The sequence below is a fragment of the Poecilia formosa genome, unplaced genomic scaffold (assembly GCF_000485575.1).
Source record: "Poecilia formosa unplaced genomic scaffold, Poecilia_formosa-5.1.2 Scaffold37, whole genome shotgun sequence".
Classification (NCBI taxonomy): domain Eukaryota; kingdom Metazoa; phylum Chordata; class Actinopteri; order Cyprinodontiformes; family Poeciliidae; genus Poecilia; species Poecilia formosa.
Genome location: NW_006799976.1, coordinates 2,171,934 through 2,194,707, shown reverse-complemented (window position 1 = coordinate 2,194,707; position 22,774 = coordinate 2,171,934). Strand labels below are relative to the sequence as shown.

The 22,774-nt window shown below is 38.8% G+C and overlaps 2 protein-coding genes across 3 annotated transcripts in view; one reads left to right on the top strand and one right to left on the bottom strand.

Annotated features, from left to right (window-relative positions):
- The window catches only part of scfd2 (sec1 family domain containing 2), a 181,870-nt gene extending 179,799 nt beyond the window's left edge, over positions 1 to 2,071 (bottom strand). The window contains exons 1-2 of one of the 2 annotated variants that reach the window (XM_007550701.2): positions 1,124 to 2,071; positions 121 to 289 (exon numbers count right to left, since the gene is read on the bottom strand). In XM_007550701.2, coding sequence (XP_007550763.1) covers positions 121 to 289; positions 1,124 to 1,937 — 983 coding nt within the window. In that variant the 5' untranslated portion in view covers positions 1,938 to 2,071. The remainder of the gene's footprint in view (positions 1 to 120; positions 290 to 1,123) is intronic. The other variant, XM_007550700.2, reaches the window with a different exon arrangement.
- An 82-nt stretch (positions 2,072 to 2,153) lies between these two features.
- Positions 2,154 to 22,768, top strand: fip1l1a (FIP1 like 1a (S. cerevisiae)). The gene is made up of 13 exons (XM_016670750.1): positions 2,154 to 2,515; positions 2,617 to 2,668; positions 4,695 to 4,753; positions 5,041 to 5,145; positions 5,247 to 5,362; positions 5,470 to 5,546; positions 6,960 to 7,062; positions 8,347 to 8,446; positions 13,123 to 13,174; positions 15,837 to 15,892; positions 17,018 to 17,180; positions 21,932 to 22,057; positions 22,141 to 22,768. The coding sequence occupies exons 1-13, from the start codon at positions 2,458 to 2,460 to the stop codon at positions 22,250 to 22,252; spliced, it is 1,179 nt and encodes a 392-aa protein (XP_016526236.1). The 5' UTR covers positions 2,154 to 2,457; the 3' UTR covers positions 22,253 to 22,768.
- The last annotated feature ends 6 nt before the right edge of the window (positions 22,769 to 22,774 follow it).

The following is a 22,774-nucleotide window of genomic DNA, read 5'->3' as shown; positions in this document are numbered from 1 at the left end:
TTTTATTGCAATTTCTGTTAGCAATAAACAGAAATTCCTCATTCAGCTTTCTTATTTTAAGTTCTGTTTGAAAAGCGCGTTAGGGAAAAAAAAAAAAAAGGACGGCTGAACTCAACTTACTGGTTCTGAGCAAGACAGCCAGGGGCCACGGTGTTCTGGGAGTGAGGAGTTCTCTGTACACTTGTGAGTTCCAACATGTCCACTTGCACATCAGTCACGTGACCAGGCAAAGGGTCAAGCACGGTAAGAATCTTTTCAGCCAGGTTGTCACCGTGATGGCCGACAGCCCCTTTGTGAATAAAGAAAGCACAGAGTGAGCGCACACAGAAAGCTTTTAAATGTCTGTGCGCCGTCAGTCGCAGCATTATGAACACTGACAGGTGAAGTGAATCATGCATATCAGGTAGCAACTGAACTAGGGCTGGGCAGTCATTGTATCGTTTGTCATTTATCGTGATAAATTTCTTATGATTTTGATTATCATTGGCGTGATAGATTAACATGAATGATGTTTAAAATAACTGTTCACATTGTAGGATTTTGTTTTTACCATTTTCTCTGTTCATTCAATGGAAGCATCAATAAATATTAGTACATTTGAAAATATGATAAATGTAGTTACTGTTTGCAGTTTAGTGATACAAATCACAGTTCATGTGTGATTGCTGTCCTAAAGAGGAGTAATACCAAGAGGAATGTTTTTTGAGAGCGGCATTTGTGTTTGTGGGGCTATAATAGCTGTGACACACATTTACAGTCATACATGTATCTTAAAAAGAAGTAATAAATAGTTTGTATCATTACTTTCATTGTTATCACGATAAAATATCGCGATAAAAACTTAAGTCCATATTGCAACACATCCAAAACTGAACATCTGCTCTTTTAGAAACAAGACAATGGCCAAGTGAGGAACCAGGAACAGGATCATGGCTTAATTTTGGCAACTTGGGGACCAACACCATTATCCTGGTGGTTGTAATGATGTCGAAGATCAATACATAGCTATTTTTTAAACTGGACAGACATGAATCATAATTTTACTGAAGTCTAAGTGTATATTTAAATAAGGAAGAAGGTGATGATTATGAGATTACAGAACTGCTTCCAAACAAAACCTCACCTGTAAGATCCATTGTTCGGTCTATAAAGATGATCGATGCTTTATTAGGAGCAGTCTTTCTTCGGTTTTTCGCCTGATTGTGATTGGCCAGTTCCCCTGCGATGATGCGACTCATTGGCCCCACAGCAAAACTCTCTTCCCTCATCCCTGCAGCCTCAAACATCGAGTTTAACGCCGAAACCAAGCTTTTAATTTCAATCTGCAGCTCCACCGGAAGCGAATGCCCATCCAGGTCATTCAAAGTGCCAAATCTCTTCTTCTCCGGTCGCTTTGCATTGATGCTCTCCAGGTCTGCTGGGAGCAGGGGAAACAGGTGAGCAAACGGCGACGCCACGATCAGCTGCTGCGAAACGTGGGCGAAGACCACAGGAGAGTGCATGACCTCTGCCGTGTAGTTCATGTTCCCCATCCACTCGCAGAGCTTCTCCTCGAACTGCTCAAACACGGGGAAGCCCTCCATTTCTGTGGACACGTTGTTGGCGAACAAGTGCACGGAGTGGGGGACAGCGGTGAAGACGACGCAGTACTGAAAGTGACTGAGTAATATGATGTCTTTTATGATGTCCACCGTCCTCCCCTTTAACAAAGTGCTCACCACGAATACGGCTTTGGGCTCGTTCTCACCGCACGCTTCGAAACTCGAAAACTGCTTCACGTTCCTGGCTCCCGCTTGCAGCAAGGCTGCAGCCCCTCCGCTCCAGTGGAGAGCCTCTGCACACCTGTCATCCATAAAAACCACGGCTTTCTTCACTTTCGCGAACACCTTCTCCCACATTAGGAGCGGCAGCTGTGTGAAATCCTCTGCGGTTGACATTTTTGCTCATAAACAGCGTCGGTCAGTTGTAAATAAAAGGAAGAATCATCGGAGATGTCACAAAACAAGTTACTCCAACAAACCAAAACACACGTCTCTTCGAGGTGACGTGGCAGTTGGGCGTCGCAGAGTTTAAACGTCACCCAAACGTTGCCATAGTGATAAAGCAGCGCCCAACCGTTGGAGGTGTTGAGTAAATATATATATATATATATCTGAATGTGTTTTTAAAAGTGTCGTGTCTCCACAAACAAAAACACAAACCGAAGAAACGACAAATTTACAAACGCAATATTTAATTATTGCATTTATTTTTTTAAAAAAAACAAACGTTAAACGTTTGCTTTATTGGAAAATTAAGCGGTTAAGATAATTACAGTTGGTTATCACTGCGCGTGACGGCTTTCCTCGGGAACAGCAGTTTACATAATCCCTAAATTTTACATTTTTACAATTTTCTTTATTTACAAGCTTGCAGGAAGAAATACAGTGATCATTTTAGCAATTTATTTTCTCCTAAATGTTCTTTTGGGATTCAGAATACATGGGTCCTGATGAAGACGACGACCCGTTTCAATGTAGCTAAGTTCAAAATTGCTACATTTCGTTATTTTATAACGTTATGGTCAGTTATCAGACTATAGGCTTCCAATGACATGTATGTTTGCGTTTCTTTTAGGGACATATGACAGCCATGACAAGGAGACAGAAATTTACCAGAGTCCTCATAGGTATGTTATTTATAACAGCAGCAAACAAGACACTATTTATATCAACACTATCACAAGAAAATATTCAGAAGCCAGTCTTCTATTTTCATTCTGTATGCGACATAGATGATAAGGTATGAAATATATGCTTTATTATAGTGTGACAGCAGCAAAGTGACTATCAAAGAAAGTACGTTTACACAAAGATAGATTATTAAACAGAATAAAATAAAATTATGAACTGGCAAAGTAATGTGCAACTGGGTAGGTTAATTTTTTTTTAAAATGATAAAAACCAGAAAGGCAGAGATGTGCAGATACCAGGAGAAATTGTATTTAAAATAAATTAAAACTGTGCAAATACTAACCTGCATATGAACATTTGTTGAGATTGTTGGGAGCTGTAAAGTCTTACAATGGAGTGGGATACATCGTCCACCAATAATGTTATTTTAGCCCCTTAGTCCTCTGTCTCCCACCACCTGCTGCACAAAGCTGGTTTTCCTGGTGAGCTTATCTGAGTGCTTCCTTTCAGCTGTAGATAAGCTACCGCTCCAACACAGAAGATGGCTTCCATGCCAGTTTTGTTCAGGATATAACATCTGTTGCTCTAGAATTACCCCATAATTAACTCCATCCATCTTCTCATCAATTTTAAACATCTCTGTCTTTGCTGATGAATAGCATCCTCACAGCAAAATAGCCACCACCATGTTTCGAATGGTGCGCAGTGTTAATTTTCAGCTTTGGTTACATTAAAGTCTCAGCATGTAACCTGTCAACAGATTTGTAGGATACTTTTGGAAGTCAATCTATGATTATTTTTTTTCATTATTATTATTAAAAGTTTGGAATGAAAACATTTAGACTTTTAAAAGTATTTTGTGTAATTTTATTTTCTGTTCTCATTCTTAATATTTTATTTTCTAACAATCACACCTCAGTTTGTCAACTTTTTTTTATAACTCTTATCACCTTTTTTCTGGTTTATCTCAGGGTTTTGTTTTTCTTTTACAAATGTAGCTATTAATCACTCTCAATTATTTAAAAAAATAATAATAATTTGACAAAATTATTATTCGTCAACAAGCTTTCAAGTTTAATCTGATAGTAGTATAGATGTGACGATGATGCCATAATAATGACATCTTATTGCTGCATGGAGACAAGGTATTCAGGTAGAATGCAGTGTTCCGCCTGCGTTAATGGCTGCGATCGTTACAGTTTCACACAGTACATGTGACGGCACAGTGTGCACCGCCTGTAATGTGCCGTGAAGTCAGCCTATTGGAACGTGAATGGATATATCATGCTCATTAAATCTACTGCCAGGGAAAGAGCGCTTGTTTATGTGCTAGAAATATGAATGTAACCAGTCGCGCAAGCGTAGCATTGATTATTCCTGTGGTTGGCTTTACCCCTCAGATTAAATGGAGCATGGAGTGCCACTGAAATTGCATTTGAATTTGTTGTGGGAATGATATACTGTGTTTAAAGCGCAAGAGCCTTATTTGTTGTTGGTTGAAATTAGGCCTAATTGGCTGAGGCTTAGGATGCAAAGTGAAAACTGAAACTTGATCAACAATTTAAAATAGAAATGTAGAGTTTTTGATAGATTTAAAAGAATAAAATAAAATAAATTGCACTAATTATAGAAGAAGAAAGATGTAAGACTTGTAGAGAGGCAAAAAATAATTGTGTTTCTGTTTGAAGGGAAAATCCAAAACCTCTCGTTGATGGGCTGGGTCAGTGATAATGGAACTGCTGATGTTTCTAAAACTGCAGTGTGTTTTTTGTTTGTTTTTTTGCCTCTAGGACATATGTATGAACCTGCATTATTTGTCAGGAACCTACTTCTGTCAAGGTGTTGCTTTGAGATATACTTTCGTAATGTTCTGGAGAGGAGGCGCAGTGCATTAGCCCTCCATTTCAAAGCACCATTTGAAATGGGGCTATTAGCACTCAGCTCAGTCCAAAGTGTTTGTCTGAGTTCAGGTTATTCTCATAATGATGCAGGTAACAGCGGCATCAATGTGATTTCTTGCAGCTCTGAGCAGTTACCTGAGAATCCTGAGTCCAATTCTGAAATAAGGACAGATCCAGTTGGTATGTAGCCTTTTAAAATTACTTAAAAAAAACGAAACAAGAAACATGCATGTTTAAGAAAAGAAGCTATCTTTATCCAGTCTTCAAACATACATAGAAGATAAATTTAGTTTATTTGTGTTTTATTGTTTTGATTGTTTTATTTCTAAAATATTCATTATATTAATGAATAAATAAAAAATAAAATAATACATTTATTCTTTAGCATTTTAACTAAAAAAAAGTATATGCTCAGCAGTTGTCTTTATTTATGTAATTAAAAAAACAAATGTGAAAATGTTCATCAGGCTGTAAAAAAGAGGAGGACGAAGATGTGGTTCAGAATGTCCAGGAAGTCAAAGAGCCAAAGCAGGATGTGGAGCCTGTAGAGGAAAAGCCATGGAGGAAGTCTGGTAAATTGTTATTAGTTAACGTACATAATCTGTAATCTCATTTTGTGTTTTTTTTTTCACCATTCAAATTAAGACTTCTTAACTGTTTCTTTTATGTTTAGGGGCTGATATCACGGATTACTTTAACTACGGTTTCGATGAAGAAAGCTGGAAGGCGTACCGTATGAAGCATGCTAAGCTCCAAGCCTTCCAAGCACAACATATCGCTAATGCCATGGTAAGAGTGTGTGTTATCAATATTTAAAAAGAGAACTGTCCTTTTATGGGACAATACAGACAGACAGAGGGCAGATATTGACATTGGTATTTCTGCCTGGCTTCAAGAGGGAGCAAGCTAAATATGAAGTGGAGGTGATGTGTGATTCTACTAACTCAGGCAGACCATCTAGGAAATCCTGCAGGTCAGTAAGATGTTTTTTACAGCAATTATGGGGACATGGCAAAATAAAGGTCTTTCAACAAAAGAAGTACGGATTGGATTTGTAAAAGAAATGTATGAAATGGAGAGAATTACTTCTTTAATGAATTATAGAATTATTTATTAAAAATCAGAAGAAATGGAATACATTATTTCATTCATACAAAGGACAAGTATTTGCATCGGAAACCAAATATCGTAATTAAGGAAATGTAAAGACGAAATGACATAACCTTACTTTTTTTTTGTCTTATTTTTGTCCATTTAACATTCTTCATCCTTCATATTTGCCATATATCCTGTGCCTGTGCAACTTATCTGTATTAGCTGATTCTACTTTAGTGCATTCTATGTGCAATAATTGAAAAAAAAAAAGATCAAAACCTAATATTTGTTGCTATATATCACCCAATACTGTTTTGTTTACTAGCCATCATCAAACTAAAATATATAAAATGTCCTTTAGCTCGATCGTTAAAGAAGATACTCACCACAGGCCTGACTGTCAGGATGGACTGGACTGGCAGGACGCGTTATTTAATTAAAGATTCTTGATGATGTTCTCAACCATGGGCAAGGTTACCCTTCAGGGGAGGTCATGTAAATCTGAGCGCTACGCGGGGTCACAGATCTAACCCACTCAGTTTGACAGAGCAGGACCAGAAGGGATGCAGGAAGTCGCTCTGCAGCGTGCTGCAGACTCACGCAGCCCAGTCCTGCACATGATGTGCTTTTCTTAACAACATTTAGCAGTTACATCACATTTTTGCATATCTAATTCATAAAAATATTGAAAAAGAATATTTTTATAGCCTTCTTATTGGAGCAAAGCTCTTGCTAAACTGTATGAATTTCCTTCAAAGATGAAAAGAGACACCAAGTAACTGGAAACTGTTCATTAATGAGCTGCCATTGGATATAACTGTTACTCTCCTTTTGCATGTGTTTCTTCCTCTCTCTCTCTCTTCCTCTGATTAAGTTCTAGTGACAGAAAGAGGTTAGTAGTGTCCTATCTATGTGTGTGTGTGTGTGTGTGTGTGTGTCTTTCTCTGTAAGGGGCTGGTGTTTTAGAGTGGGTGTGTATGCGTGTACATGGGGGGTAGATGTCATTAAGGGACTGTTGTAAGAAGAAGACAAAATGACCCAGATAAGGAGGTTTAATGCACTAATGGACCAGTGGAGGGTTGATGCAGGGGAGAAGGATTAGGCTAAACTAATGTGGTGTTTTTAATATATTATAAGTTCACATCAGCGTAACATATGCTCATGATTTAAGCCTGTTTGGAGGGAGAAAAAAAGCTTCAGTGACCAACTTTTTGGTGTTGTACTGCATAATTGTCACATAAATGTACGTCAAGTTGTGTGCGTTGCACGCCTTTTATCGCCCGATCAACAGACGAAGAAAAGCTAAGACCACTAGGCGTGGAGGCAAAGGGAGAAGCAGGAGAAGCAGAGAGAAAGCACGCCCTTGTCGCACCGATGCAGCCAAAGATACTCAGGTAGTGTGTGTGTGTGTGTGTGTGTGTGTGTTTGTGTTTGTGTAGTGAGGGGAAAAGACACGGCCTCCAAAGCTATTTATAGCTATGGATGGATGACAAATTAAAGAGAAAGATCTGATCCCCTCGACCCTTCCGGAAAAAGGATGCGGATGCAGCGCCTCTGTTGTTTTGTGAAGAACATTTAGCTACACAAGGTTGCGGTACACTTTTATAGCCATCATTGCATCAAGTCAAATCTGCCTTTGTTCACGGAGCCCATCTCATGACACGGTCATAAAACCCCAAAAGCTCAGATTATAAAGAGAAAGATCATTAAGTAAAAATAAAACAAGAGATGTAAACACAGAAGGAAGGCCACGTGTAAAATTAAGACATTAAAATGATCAAAACATAAAAAGTAATCCAAACACAACACATTAGTTTTGACAAAAGTTTTGTAAATTGTGGTTTTAAATTGAATCCAGTAGAACGGTTTTATGACAGGAGTGTCATCCTGAGCAATTTTAACTCAAGAAAACACAGCTACTCCATGTCAGCACATATTTGTCCATCTCAGTTCAGATGAACGGATCAGCACGTCCATCCATAGAGCTCCATGAGTCCATGAAGAGTTTATGTATGAACCATATCAAGTGAAGCACTATAGTGAAAGCTGTATTGGTCCAAATCTGCTGGGCTTCCAAACAGAACAAGAAATTAAAAGATGAGACAAAAAAAAGAAAGGTTTTGTTTGTACATGAGATAAATAACGCAGTCAGGTCTTTTACAATTACAAATGGAAGACCCATGCAAAGTTTTGGACAGTACCAAGGATAGTTCTCAGATATTAAAATAACATCTACATGGAGCACTCTTTATTGACTCTATAAAGGTTGTTTTAACTTTCCTTCAAAACAGGAAAGGTTATTCTATTTAGTGTCAAACAAAAAGGTTAGTGTCTTTTTTATACATTGAGAGTATTGATTGGGTTTCTTTTGTACATAAACATTCCAATCTGTTGCTGAAACGACATGAAAAATTCACACATTTTCAAATTAAACACACAAAACAATCTGAAAAGGTTTTAATTCTTCTTTAAGAAAAGGTTGAAAACTGCTTTAGGATATTTAAATTTAGGGTTGACTTTAATTTTTAAAGTCATGAGCGAGATTAAGCAGTAAGGTTTCTTAATTCCATCTTTATTTTTATTTGTGTGATCCTCGTTTTCTTTGCAAAGATCTATAATCCAGAGTGTGCATGTTTTGTTTTTTTTTATTTGTAACTCGGCTGTTTGTTGCATTACAGTCAGTAGCGAGGATTTCCCACAAGAAGGACACCATCACCAATTACGACATGCCACGTTCGGTCAACGTCCGCACCGTGTTCTCATTTGTGCCTCCGCCCTGTAAGTCACCATGCTGCAAAACCTTTATGTTTATACCCGCAAATGTATGTCAGTACTCCTTTACACTATGCTTAGATGCTTACTTGTTTGTTTCCCGGGATTAATTTGCCAACACACACAAATTATGTCACTTAAAAAAAGCAGATGGATCAAATTTAGATTGAACACAGAGGCTGTTTAGGTGAGCGGGGCCCGAGGGGAACCTCCTGCTGTCCGCATAACTCATCATCCAGCTGCACAAATGACTAATGGTGCTCTGAGAGTGTTTTTTGTGAAGCTGCAACACATGTCCAAATATGCAACCCTGTGGAGTAAAAGCACAGAGGTGAACACTGATAAGTTTGCAGCACATTTTGAGGCATTGCACTGGCTGCAGTGCAGGTTTATAGTCAGCCAGGTGTCTGTAGTTCTGTCCAGGAGGTGGTCTGCCAGGGCTGTCAGTCACTGGACTTCCTTTTGGGTTTTGGAGTGGATGAGATAAAAAATATATATATATATATAAAAATCCAGAAGGACTTCCTGGCAAAAAGCACACAGCTGCGGATATAACGTTTTTTTTTCCCCCTTCAAAGGCTCCAAAATAGAAACACTGCAGCTTAGACCCCACTGTTACCCCTCATCCTGTGAGCCCCATATCGTGCAGCAAAGCCATGCCAGGGCTGGTAATGCAACCAAAATATCAAACATCCTGCTGACTGCAGCTTTGAACAGAAAACACTATAGCTTTGAAGTGTATATTCAAAGTTTTTTTTTTTTTTTTTTTTCACTGCTTAGGCTACTCGTGTTCTTTAAGTCGCCGGCCCAGCCTCCTCGCAAATGTCTAACATGATAAAAATAGTCTGTGCAAAAAATAAATAATAAAAGAAAAAAAAAAAAGAGCAAAGTGCTTGGTGTGCATATTGTAGCATGAGAAATGTGCTGAGCAGACTCACTGTGGGGAACAGCGCAGAGGAAAAGACTGAGCCGGGTTTTTTATTTTATTTTTCCGTTTGTTTTTCCATTGAGGTCACATCAGGTGCCAAATGCATTACATAGGTGCAGATTGTGCTGCACAAATATGTCGTTACACCTGAAGCTGAACCTGTGTCACTCACATGTGGAACACAGGACTCTTCAGCTGGTTAGTAGGTCACTACAGTCAGGAAAGTTGCAGAGCTTAACCACAGCTAAGCTCATGTTTTTTTTATGCGTAGGCTGCAACATGAGCAAATGTCCTATGACAAGACCCACTTTAGTGCTGATCTGTGATCTGTCTACTTTTGCTCCAAGTATTGAGCTGAGCAGAAGAATATTGCCAAATAAATTCAAATAATTTGAAATCCTTAATGAATAGTACACAACATAATAAAATAACTTCCAACATTGGGGTTGGTCGATACAGACTTACATTTTTATCACAATATTTTGTGGTGCTATTGTGATGTCAGTAAAAGTGACGATAAAAACTATTTTTAACTCCTTTTCTAAATACTGCTCTAAAAAAAAGACATGTTATTTGCATCATTAACCTGAAAACAATAACTAATCATGTTTTCAAATGTGCTGATATCTATTGATGCTTTCATTGGACAAACAGTAGAAAAAATAAAAATAAAAAACAAACCTGACAGTACGAACTGCTTTGATGACTTTTAAACATCATTAATCAAAATTTATCGTGACAGTGATAAATCAAAATTATTGTCACGATAAGAAACGTATCGCAAAAAACGATTAACGATGCAATAAATGCCCAGCCCCGGTTCAAACAGGACCAAACAAAGTATCAGCAACCATCTGCTGTGACTAGCTGCAGGCTGGAGAAGAGACACACAGTATTGTTCCAAGAACACACCTCATACCAAAGGGAGAAAGTACAGAGAGTTAATGGCAGCAATACCTTGGAGAGAAGCATCACTAAATAGGTAAACACTGAGCCAGAAACACTGTCTGCAGGATGAAAAGGAGAATGCATATTAATAGAAATGTTCTTGAAGCAGTATATTCTGCCCTCTTCATCTCTTTAGTGCAAAGCTGGTGATACTGAGGGACATGTGTCCAGGTACTGACTTCCAGAAATTGATAATATGCTACATACATACAAGGTCCTTGAAAAATGCTGGAATTTTAATTAGGTGATTTCAAGGCTTGGAAAGTGCTTGATTTCTTGAGCATTCTTTACATTTAAACTGCACAGTTTTGTTCTGTGTGACTGAAATAAAGGTTGTCTTATATTTTATACTTGAAACAGTTTTTTTGTGTTTGTTAACGATGCAATAAATGCCCAGCCCCGCTTCAAACAGGACCAAACAAAGTATGGTCCTGTATGGTCAAAACATGAAATATCTTTCATGTTTTGAATGAGACATTTCAAAACATAAAGTACTGTTATATTTTAGTTTATGTTGTCCATGCCACATAGATTACTCTAACAATACATTATGAACAGCAATAAAAGGTATCATAAAATAGTATATTGAAACCGTCTACTTTAGTTCATTTGTAGTGTTTTATCTCTAAAGTGTGTTGCTGGAGAAGTTTGAAAACTTACCTTAGAAATGCTTTGAAAGTGCTTGAATTTTACTGCAGGAAAAGTGTATGAATCTTCTACACACTCATCTTTGCACTGGGAATTTGAGTGGTCACATTACCTTATTCCTTAGTTCTTACATTTGCTATCGGAAGTGCAGGAATTTAGATTTTTTTTTTAGACCTTAGACATTCTTCGTTCAATTATCAAAAACCTATAGCTGGAAAGGGAAGACAGGATGACCTGGCGAGAGTTTTAAGAGTGTGTGGCACCACAATCTTTCCTGTAGCCACATATTCTTCTGCTCTGGAAAGCAGCCACGGTTGGTCTACAACACAGTGAAATATCAGCGCCATCTAAGAGTCTGCAGCCTGCACCTCTGTGAAACATTAACATGAGACAGAGAGCCACACAAACACAGTCTGCAGCCATTAGCCCTTAGCCATTAGCTCTCTCATATGCTGCCAAGCATAAAAGTACAGTCCTTATCAAACACTCACTGCAGGTAGAAGCAATTACTCACTCACGCTAACTTTGCCTGCATCTGCGTGAACAGACTGGTGCTCATTGTAAACGCACGTTTAATGTCTGTGTGCTATGGTGAGAGGCACGCATTGCTTGTTGTTTTTCCCTCTGTTCTTTTTAATCACTCTTATATGTGGCGGTCAGTATTTACGAGGTGTTTCACACGGTGACCTCATCTTGTGATGAGTTGTCTCAGGTGCATGTTCTAGATGAATCACACTGTCTTTTGGTTAGCTGTCTTTAAATGAATCGCCCGAAGGCCTTCAGTGCTACACTTTTAGCTTTGTTGTCTACGACTTAGAAGTTTGTGAGCATTTTTTTTTTTAAGCTTTGTTCTTCCAGCGTGTTTCCATGTGTCTGAGATCTCGTACTCTTGCTCTCTCGACTGTACGACTCGTCTGTTTTAAAAGAAAACGTTTTCTACTTTTCCTCTCACATGAAGGGTTAGCTTGGTCCTCGGGGCAGCGTACAGAAATTTGTGCAATGGCTCATATAATTATTCCTTCTGTTTCAAGTACTTAATTGTGTTTTATCTCGAAAAGCTGCACCAAGCTATTCTCACGTTAGGGGTCATTATTTGAGGGGGGGAGGGGAAAAAAAAAGAAAAGAAAGGATAGTAGCCAGATGTTAATGTGCCTGGGCTTATTCTTGATTCTCGTGTACGCATGCTGTTGTTCAGTGCAAGTTGAGTGTGTAATTTGGAGCTGATTGTTTTGCTAGCTCTCGTAAAATGTGAGCAGCATCACAAGTCGGACAATTAACTGTGCAGCTCATGTTTAGGACCTGCCACATTTGTTGATGTTAAGTTTGGAGGCAACTCTAATCTCACTCCTTCTGGAGCTTGTATGCACTGCATTGCTTTTGGTCTGGTATGACTTGTGCAATTTAATAATACTTCATTAATCCCAGAGGGAAATCGAATGTTGTGGCAACTCGTGTTATATAATTGTCTTCAAAGAGTTGTTGTGGACGCCATTGACTGTGGGAAGGATTATGTCCTGCAGCAGTCTGTGGTACGGTGGTTATGAATAAGCCTCCGACTGAAGACTCTGTTGTTGCGTCACAGTCTCATAATGAGGATGGTAATGTTGTCTGTAATTTTTAAGTCATATTTTAATTAATTAAGGACCAAAACTCAAAGGAGAAAAAAGGGGGCTTTTACGTACTTCATGTATCCAAAAAGACAAATTAATTTTTGTTGCCTTTTGTTGTTTCCTGAATCTAATGTTAACAACACATTTAGAAACGCTTAAATACACCATATAATGTGAATATAATTAAGAGACTGGTATTCAAAGGATATTTGCTGTTTTAAACAAACAAAATAGCGAGTTCTTGTTTACTCCCTTATATTTTTGTCAATGATGTTGGCTAAGGTTGCAAAATTCTGGGAACTCTCAAAGTTCAAAACTTGAATTTTACGACTGCGTCCCAGTTTACAAACCAGATGCTGAAGTTTAAAAAAGCCACAATAATTTTGAGGCAGTTTGTCTGAAACTTCCATTATTTTATCAATTACTTCTATAGATACATCAAACTTAGCATCAATAAAATACTTAGCTTTTCTAAGTCTGTGAACCAGCATGATTTCATGTGCCTGACTTGATAACACAGTATTTACATATTTTTGTTTTCCTTTCAGCTTCACTTTTCCAGTTTTACCAATCTGAGTCCCCCACCAACACACATAGCAGGTGAGTTTATTATTTCTGACGTGTGTTTGTTTTCTCAGAACATACGCTGATTGTGCTGGACCATCAGAATAGATTGTAGATGAAACTGGAACAGTACCAGAAAATTATTTCACTGATCGGGAGATTTGACCTAGATGAAAGAAGCAATTAAAATAAGTGCAAAAAAAATAAAAAATACTTTCCTTGGTTTGACTTCTGAAACAGTCAAAGTGTGTGTGTGTTTTTTTTTAGAACTAGAGAATAAGAAATTGGTGCTCTCTCACATTCTGGCTTGATGGTATTTTTCATTGTATGCTGTTGCTCATCTTACAACTAACACAAATCGCCAAATAAGGTAGAAATCTGATTAAAAGCTTGTTTATGCCTAGAGCCTCCTGTTTATCAGTATCCAGGACATCACTCACTGTGCTCCTCTGATCTGTGTCATAAACTATCTGCAGACTCCCACACTTTGACTCTTAATTTATACAACTAAGATCAGATGGGAGCCACGTTGTACCCCAAACTCCCTTTTTTTTTTTTGATACGGACACAAATTCAGCCCGTCTCCGGTTTTGTTTGATGGTAGGTTTGTTTCTTTTGGATGTTGTCTGCGTCCAGCTTGTCTCAATCTCTACATGTTTGTCTGTCTCTGAAGTTTCCTGTCTCTTTCTGTCCTAAATCCCTTTTCTTTTCCTATCTCCTAATTTGCCGTATCTGACGTGTTCCTGAATTCACTCTGGACTTCGTCCTGAAAATGTTTTTCTTCTCACATCTGAGTCCAGTTGCCAAATCCTTACATCCTCCAGGGACTTACTGTTCCTATGAACTCTGCCAGCCATCTCCTCTGTGCCTTCATGAATCACTTCCTTTGTCCCCCCCTCCCCCTCTTTTTTATTTGTTTTATTTTTAGACACACATGTACATCATTTTACACCAACAGTTTCTGCCGTACTTTAGCTGACCAGTCTTCTACTTCAGGATATAAGGAACTTCAGGTATTTCCGGCATGACTTGGCATGCTTAATGCTGCTCTGCCTCACAAATTTATTTTTAATACATTTACATTCTTGCAGTGTTTTGGGAAAGACTATGTCACTGCTGCTTTATATTATTATTCTATCTGCATGATCTGTTTTGTCTTTTGTATTTCAAAGGAGGTAGTGTTTTATTTAAATTTCTGTCTGTTCCGGATTTTTCTCCTGCTCATTTTGCATTGTTTGCTCAAGGTTCTACCATAGGTTAGTATTCTAATTTATTTGTAAGCTCCTCAAAGTAATCACTTTGAAACAAACACAGAACAATTTAGAATATTTAATTCAATGCCAAGGTATTTAAGATTAAAAAAAATCGTTGCCTGAAACATTCAGCCTAGATTTTATTATGCATGCAATAATTTTGGTAAGTTACAGACAAAAACTTAATTGAGATTCACAGAGATAAAGCAAAGTCTTCCTTTATATTGGGTGGATGAGAAACAATACATGGTTTTCAAAAGTCTTTTGCATTCAAAGTCTTTTGCATATGAAGTCCAAAAGGTGTGGCGTACAATTGTGTTTAGAACAGACAAGAAGAATACTTCACGCACCTTCCGTTTTTCCGCTCGTCCTTAGCTAGCGGCTAAAACGAGCTACGATTCACATCTTTGAAGTGTGAGTCGCCAATTAGATTATTTTAGAATAAAACTGAACTGCTAGTTGTTTAATACATCTAATAAGGATAATAACCATGAAAACAAGACCCCAAACCTATGCGATACTTGAACCTGAGCCTCATAAGTTCTTCAACGTGACTGTTTCTGTTACAATGTTTTATTTTTCATATCAGTGTAAGCTGTCGCCATTTTAGCCGTTACATATTAGTCTCAAGTCTCCTGATAAGTGAAGTTTGTGGTTTTAATGCGGCATAATGTGAAAAAGTTCTAGGAGTACAGAGCGCTTTCGCAAGAACTTGTAATGATATATGTTAAATAGCGCATTAAATATCAGAATGTTTTTACTTTTACTGCAACATTAAGTCCAGATTTCATTTTATCCCCCGTCAGTTCTTTGCTCTGAGCCACATGCCCCGTCCAGATCCATCTTTGCTTCATTCACCATATTCCATTCATGAGCAACCCCTTTATCTGCTAATGCCTGAAATAATAAAAACTACATTTTAGGTGTCTCGGACTGTTAGATTTTTATTTTTAGCACACGGCGGTTTGGACTCATACTGCTGGATGAGCTTCATACAATTTCACTTCATCCTCAGCGCTCTCGGAAGTTTTCTGTTGGAAGCGCTGAGCGTCCAAGCCATGTGGAGGGCAGAAGATCTAGCAGTATCCGTAATATGCCCTCCATCCATTCTCCACGGGTTGGCCAGCGCACACTGAGCCTTGACAACGAGCCAGTCACTTCAAACACTTGGAAAACACAGCAGCACATTTGGAGAAGTGCTTTGATCATAATGCGGAGTTGTGCTCTATTTTCTTTGCAGCCGATTCGCTGGCGAATTTGTTTGCTCACACTGTTTGTCTTTATCATAGCAATGGTCTGGAACACTGCATAGAGCGAATGACATAAGGAGTACCGTGTGTCAACAGCTAGTGGCAGATGTTGAACCGTTTGGGGAGCAATGAGGGCGAAGGGAATGTCTGGTTAAAGTTCTTTGCTTGAAAAATGTCCTTCATTTTCCGTTTCAGCGACAATCTTGGGAACATTGAGGAGCCCTCGACTTCCCTGTATCCATGTTTTGTCGGTAAGCGATGTATGTATCCTGGAGACACAATTACCACGTGGGGAATCTCAACGTAAAGTTAGGCCCAAAATTATTCATATTTGGCAGACTGAAAATGGTTCTTTTTCAACTGAGACGTTTCTTTCTGATAGAAAATGTGAGAGGAGTATGAAAACAGTGTATCTGTTTTATTTACATCTCCAGCATTTCCAGGTTCTTTAGGTTCAAAAACTTGGCTACAGTTCTTTGTTTCAACAGGAGAAAACCACATAATACTGTTTTTGGAACAGAAAAAAGTTCCATAAGTTGATTTCAGGGTTTTGGAAAGCGTTGACATCAGTTGCATTGAAAATTTGTGGTCTGTGCTTTGAAACAAAAGCCTGTGAAATAAATAAATAAAATAAAACTAAACTCTGCCAATTCTGTTGAGAAGAGTGCTCTGACATTGAGTCAGAATTATGCCTGAAACTTGTTACTGGCTACAAAAAGCAAATTGTCACCTCCCTGAAACAATGGCCTACGTCATTTTTTTGCCAATTTTTTTTTTTTTTTTTACATAAAACATCTTTCTCAAAGAGGTGGTGATTTTAATATTTTTTGTATTTATTTGACTTTGTGTGGATTAGAGAAAACTGACAAAAAGTATTTTTTTTTTATTGTTATTTCGGTGTTAATCATCCCACCCCCAAAAAATGAGCATTTCCATTACATCGCTAAAAGCTATACTTGGTATAGCTATATATATAAGTTATACCAAGAGTTTTTATACACTTATGTTAATTAAAATGCTTCTATGTACTCTCGGTTATATCTGCAGGTAGAAACATTTGTTTATGCTTATGAAAATGTCGAGTTTAGAGTTTAGAGTCTAAAGGCAAATTTGGGACAGCTGAGGGTTTCAGTGATTCCTGCCCTACATATTCTCTCTAAACTTTAAAAAAAAAAAAAAAAAAAAACGTTCTGTTTGAAGATGCCTCCATAGCAAAAGAAAAGGAAATAACAACTAGAGGGACTTAAAAAAATACATCATTTACATCTCTAAGTAGAACTGATGCAGCTGCTTCTGTTTATCATCCCTCCCTGGGATTCTGTCTGTTTTTTTTTTTGTTTTTTTTTTTATCTCTCCTGTTTCATCTTTAATCCCAGGGAACATGTCCACAGACTTTGCAGTGGTTGATAGTGCCAAGGCCTGGGAATGCTACATGAAGCAGCAGCGCAGCAGAGACAGAGACAGAGAGTACGGCCATGACAAAAACAGACGGCGATGCAGTGACAGAGGACAGCAGAGGTCTTCCTTGTCACGCCACAGGTGGGTCTCGAGGAATTATCATTAAACCAGTAATCTGTATGTTTGGTTTGGAGAGATTATGTCTAAATTCCCCCTTTATTTATTTATGACAGTACAGAGTGCCCTCTCCTCTTCCTATACTTCCCCTTCTCCATTCATGGGTGCTTCTAACAAAAGATGAATGTGAATCTGCAGAGCAGCTGTGGGATCAGGCAACATCCATCAGGAATCTATTTCTGATGGACCAGTTATGCAATTTACCCGTCATAGATCTAGTGCCTGTCTGCCTCTTTCTCTTTTGCACATAAAGTGTGCAGATGTACTCCGGTCAGTCGCAACATCTTGCCCAGATAAGGTGATTAACCCAACCTACACCCATCCGTGGTTGTCCACTCTCTGACTGTTCTGAGAGCTGATTTATTAAAAACAACAACAACAACACACACAGTCCCATTGCCTGGCAGTGTTATGACCGATCTGTGTATGTTTACATTTCTCCAGAGGAGATTTCAATATTTACAGGAAACAAAAGAAGAAAAGGAACAACTATTGCACTTTGGACTTCATTTACGTTGGCATCAGAAAAGTTTTAATTCTTCAGCTTGACTGCAGAGCAGCAGATTAAAGGTCTCTCTGTGTTGCTCAGTTCAAAGCGTGAAGCCCAATCAAGTGAAGAAATAATTCATATAAACCGAGCCAAATTGTTTCCATGCAGCATAACTAAGGGGATTTTTATTCCAGCTATTCGATTGATTACTGAAATATAAACCCTGGGAGAGTCTTGGAAAAATATACAACTATTGTGGGGGGGAGAAAAAAAAAAGCCACGTATTGCAAAAGAGCTGCAAGTCCTGATGACTATTACAAGGCGAGGGGAAATGAGTGCCAACATATGCAAAACATTTGCTGCGAAAATGAGGTAATAAACAGACGTAAAAACTAATTTTAGCCAAGATACAATTTGCATGTACGCTCTGTTGGCTGGAGTTCGGCCTCTTCCTCTCTGAGGGTCAGAGGTGGCAGGAGTTTGTCTGATTTCACATTTTCCTCCTCATTCATCACTCCAGTGACATAAGGCACACTATGTGTCTAGTAAGAGGACAGTATAATATGAGACAGACCATCTCTGAAAGAATCAAACTCCTCCACCTCCTCCTGTAGCTAATATTGCCATCTGAAGAAATGCACTACTCCCGGTCAAGAACAACCTATCAGGGCCAGGGGGAGGGTCTTAGCGCTGTCAATCACACTCCTATATGTGCTAATGGTGTAAAAACTTACAGTTCCAGGAAACCGCTTATCCACTGTCATTTCACTATGAGAATCTTTATTGGCATGCCACACTTGCTTTGTCAGACTTTATGCAAATTAGTGCAAAATAGTTCAATTGGACATACCATGTCAATGAATTGTTTTCATTCTGTTCCACCTTCTTTCCCCCCCGCCCCAAATTGACAGAGAGGGAGTCTCCTATTTAAATTGCTGAGTCCTTATTTACGCCTAAAGCCTCGGCCTCAAGGGTCAGGAGAGGAAAGCAGGACACAGGGACAGCTGTGAAGCTGTCGGGCTAACCGCATAAGACAGGAGGAGGAACAGGAGTCGCATGTGCTTGACAGACACTATGGAAACACTCAGGAGATTTCACCACTACGGCTTCGCATTCATTCTGATGTAAATGCCACAAGGGACTTATCCCTTCAGCCTGGTTGAGAGTGCCGCTCACACAATCTGCACACGGCTGACAAGTTTGCCCTACATTCCCCTTCGCGTGGTCTCGACTCCTGTATCACGCATGTGCTCATGGCACAGGTTGCATATTTTCAGCCTAGCTTTGATTTATGATTGCGGTCTGGGCTATTTTTAGCCTCGAACTGGAAATAAATTGTGTGTGAAATGAAGAGAAAGCAGATGGAGCTAACCGTCTCTTTGTTGGTAGCCACTCTTATTGTTCACTGAAGTGATGAGTGGAGACTTCACATGGCAGATTTACGCTCGCTGACCCGCCTTTCTTGCACCGAGTCACCTCGGTTGCTGCCCAGTAGGCGTTGGCCCGGTTGACTTTAGGGTTCAGGCTGTGTTGGGTTTTTGGTTGCGATTACGAAACCCTGGCCCCTTGATTTATCGCCGTCGATAATGCATTATGCGAGGCTAAAATTCGATGCGCTATATATTACACATCTTTGACACAGCTTACCTTCTTTTCTTTTTTTTTTCTTCATGGGCACCAGCTGAGCACCTGATTAGCCATTTGGTCAACACTTGCGATGCGGTCATAAATCTGGGCCTTGCATCGTGAATGTGGCTCATTCTCGCTGGCGCCACTTCTGTCTGTCTTATCAACGCTTTCCTGCACACATGTGGCCGCATGTGAGGGAGACGACGGTGACACCCAATACCCATTTTTCATCTAGGTTCGCTTATTTATGTGGCGTTGGTCCACACAAAATGGTGTAAATCAAACTGAAAGACTCCTCAACTAGCTTAAAATTATTGTTTGACCCAACAACAAACAACAACAACAAAAAATGCACATGTAGTTAATTTGCTGATTTAAGTCGATGGGAGTTTAGTACGAAAAGTCCTGCTTGAAGCTGCAGTGGAGACGTTATTGGAATATGTCGTAAATGTAACGCAGCTCATCACCAACAATATGAGAGCACCGATAACTCTTAAGTAACAAATGCTAACATCAGCTTCTATCAGTTAGCAAGTCGACAGATTTAGTTAATATACCTACAATTTTTTAATTAATAAATTTATATGTATTTATTTATAAATTCCTTTAAGTAATTTATATTTAGTTATTTAGTATATAGCTATAAAAAAATCTAAGAAAAAAACGTATCTCTTTTATTTATTTAATATACCTGGAAAAAAAAACAAAAAAAAAACAAGACCAAAACAAAAAATTCTCTCCGAAAAAATAAAACTTTTTGCTCACCTTTTGGCGAAAATGATCTTTAATGCAAGCTCTTTAACTTGATTTACTTCCAAGATTTTTATTTCAGATTCTGGAGACATGACATGTTCCAGCATGGGACGAGAAAAACGACTCTCAAGATTTCCATCAGCTGCTTTTGTGCCATATGTACGTTCATCCAGGCTTCGGGGCCTGTCTTGGGTTCAGCGCATTCCTACGCCCACATCTGTTTTCATTTTTGCCTCTTTTCAAATTGTTTCAGGCCTTAATGTGACACACTGCTCTCTTTATCCCAAAGTCATGCGAGTTATGCCCTTTTGTCCGGGAGCAGTGGCTCCGCTGAGTTATTATGAATCTGTGATGCATGCTTAACCTTGCGTGCAGCTCTACGAAAATTGTTGATGTGAGGTTAGGACTGAGGTAACTTTAAGTTGGTTGAATGTTAGACTGACGACCTTCATCTCCTGACCAGTGTAATGTGGAGTTCGCAGCATGAGGTCCCCCTTTTTTCAAGGCCTTTACTAATCTGATTTTTTGCTTTTCTTTTATTGACAGAAACAGATTTTTTTTTCAAACCCTTTGCACTTTCCAAGCATAAATGATAGCTGAATATAATGCGTATTTCTAAAGTGGGAGGAAACAGACGCAGTTTTATGCAGTTTTACAAATAAAAATGTAGAAATGTGCTTTTCATCCACATAAAACCCCCTAAGTGAATACTTTTGGAGCCTCCTGTTGCTGCAATTACAGCTGCAGGTCTTTCAGAGTAGTTTCTACCGGCTTCGCCTGCAACTGACATTTCATTTAATTGCTGCGCCACGAAAAACGCATTTGATCCCCTCGCAGAATTCTTCTTTTTAGTTTTTTATTCACGCGCGCTTGTTCTAATGTGTGCCCCACCGTGGCCGTGACCTGTTATGTAACTTTGTGAGGCTTCAAGTGTTTACTTCTATTTCCCCAGTTGAGAGCTCACAGCTGTGTTCACCAACAAACGAAGGTCTGGCTCTCTAGATAAATGGCATGACAACACTCTCATTTGTAGAGCTGTCATGACATTTGAGTTTATTTATTTATTTTTTTGCAGCCTTCATCCAGACAATAGTAAACAAAGGCTGTAATTTGAACAGCATTAGTTGCCTTTGTTTACTCGTCCGGCTGAATGGAAAGTTATTTGCGTGAACACAAAAGCTGAATGTCACATGAAAGTTCTTCATCTCTACTTTTTTTGTAACTGATATACATGATTACGTATAATTTGCTTTTAGTCCAACACAGTTGCAAAGTTGGCCATTAGCTTTTTCCATATCGTTTCCCTTATCTGAACCAGTCATAGGTTTCAAGTAAATTCAGTGTTTTGCTTGTTTTTTGTCCATTTTGATCTGTGCTCTGTAGAACAATGTAAACGTCGTCGTTGGCGTAATTTGGGAGTTCGACTGGACACGATCACGAAACTAACTTACCGGTTACAAGTGAAATAAATGCCAAGGAAACTAGAACTTTTTCATCTATATTAAGGACTTATTGACCTAAAACACACTCCTGTAGTTACTGAAATGTTACTTGTAACTTCATTTGATCTTATTTCAAGTTTACTAATATATTCGCACTTGAAACTTGACCAAAAATACTTGGTAAGAGTTTGTGTTTTTACAGTAATGGGAACCAGGAGAGGGCAACATTCGACGGGAACCAATTGTGACACGGCCATTTGATTATGGTGGTGATTTGCTTTTTGCCAGCAAAGGCCCATGTTTTTCCTTCCAGTGAATGAAATAATTTGAAAACCACGATTTGTATTTACTGGTTAGCCGTGTCTTTTCTACAGTAAACCTGTTTGTATCCTTTGTTTCAGTGAGAAGAAGCCGGTGGAGCGCAGGGACTCTGCAGATTATGAGTACAAACGTCGTAGAATCGAAGGAGTCGCCAGTAAAAAGAAACAGAAAGACGAAGAGGAGGGCTTGCGAAAAACATCGCAGAGGTCGACATTTTATGTCCAAAACATAACGACATTTTTTTTCAAAGATCCATTTTGAAACGATTCTTTTGTTTTGCTGTCGGCAGAAGCAGCAACGACAGCAGGAAGGACGACAGGGAGGCCAGGAAGACAAGACACAATCACGCAAAGGGCAAAGACGCCGGGAAGGCTCGGAAAGCGACTGAGAAAAGAAAATAAAATTTCAACGGCCCTCAGAACAACCAAACCTGAAAAGCTTTGTCCCTTTACATCTCAGGTCAAGCTGTACGTGAAGATGAATTTGTTCTCGTTATATTCTCCAACGCCTGAGTTTTATGGTATTGTGTTGTTTTTCTGGTTTGTACATAAGCTTTGCTTGCAAAACAACAAAAACAAAAAAAAAGCAACTGTTAATTTTTTTTTTAAACGAGTTTATTGAGCATTTAACCAAATGTACCATCATCAGATACACTACACAGGCCGAAGTGTGACAGACAGAACCACAGCAGACAGACCTCAGGCCCTCCACTGATACACAGAAACCAAGTCAGTTTTTTTTTCTTTTTTCTTCTTGAAAGTAAGAAAATTAGTAAGGCCTCCACAAAATCTCCTATTTAAATGTTATTTGTTAACAAGTTATGAAGACAGATTCTTTTTTTTTCATACATTTTCTTTGCCAGTGGTTTTAATAACTTAGCCATAGCTTCTGAGACAACAGAAAAAAAAACAAAAAAACTCACT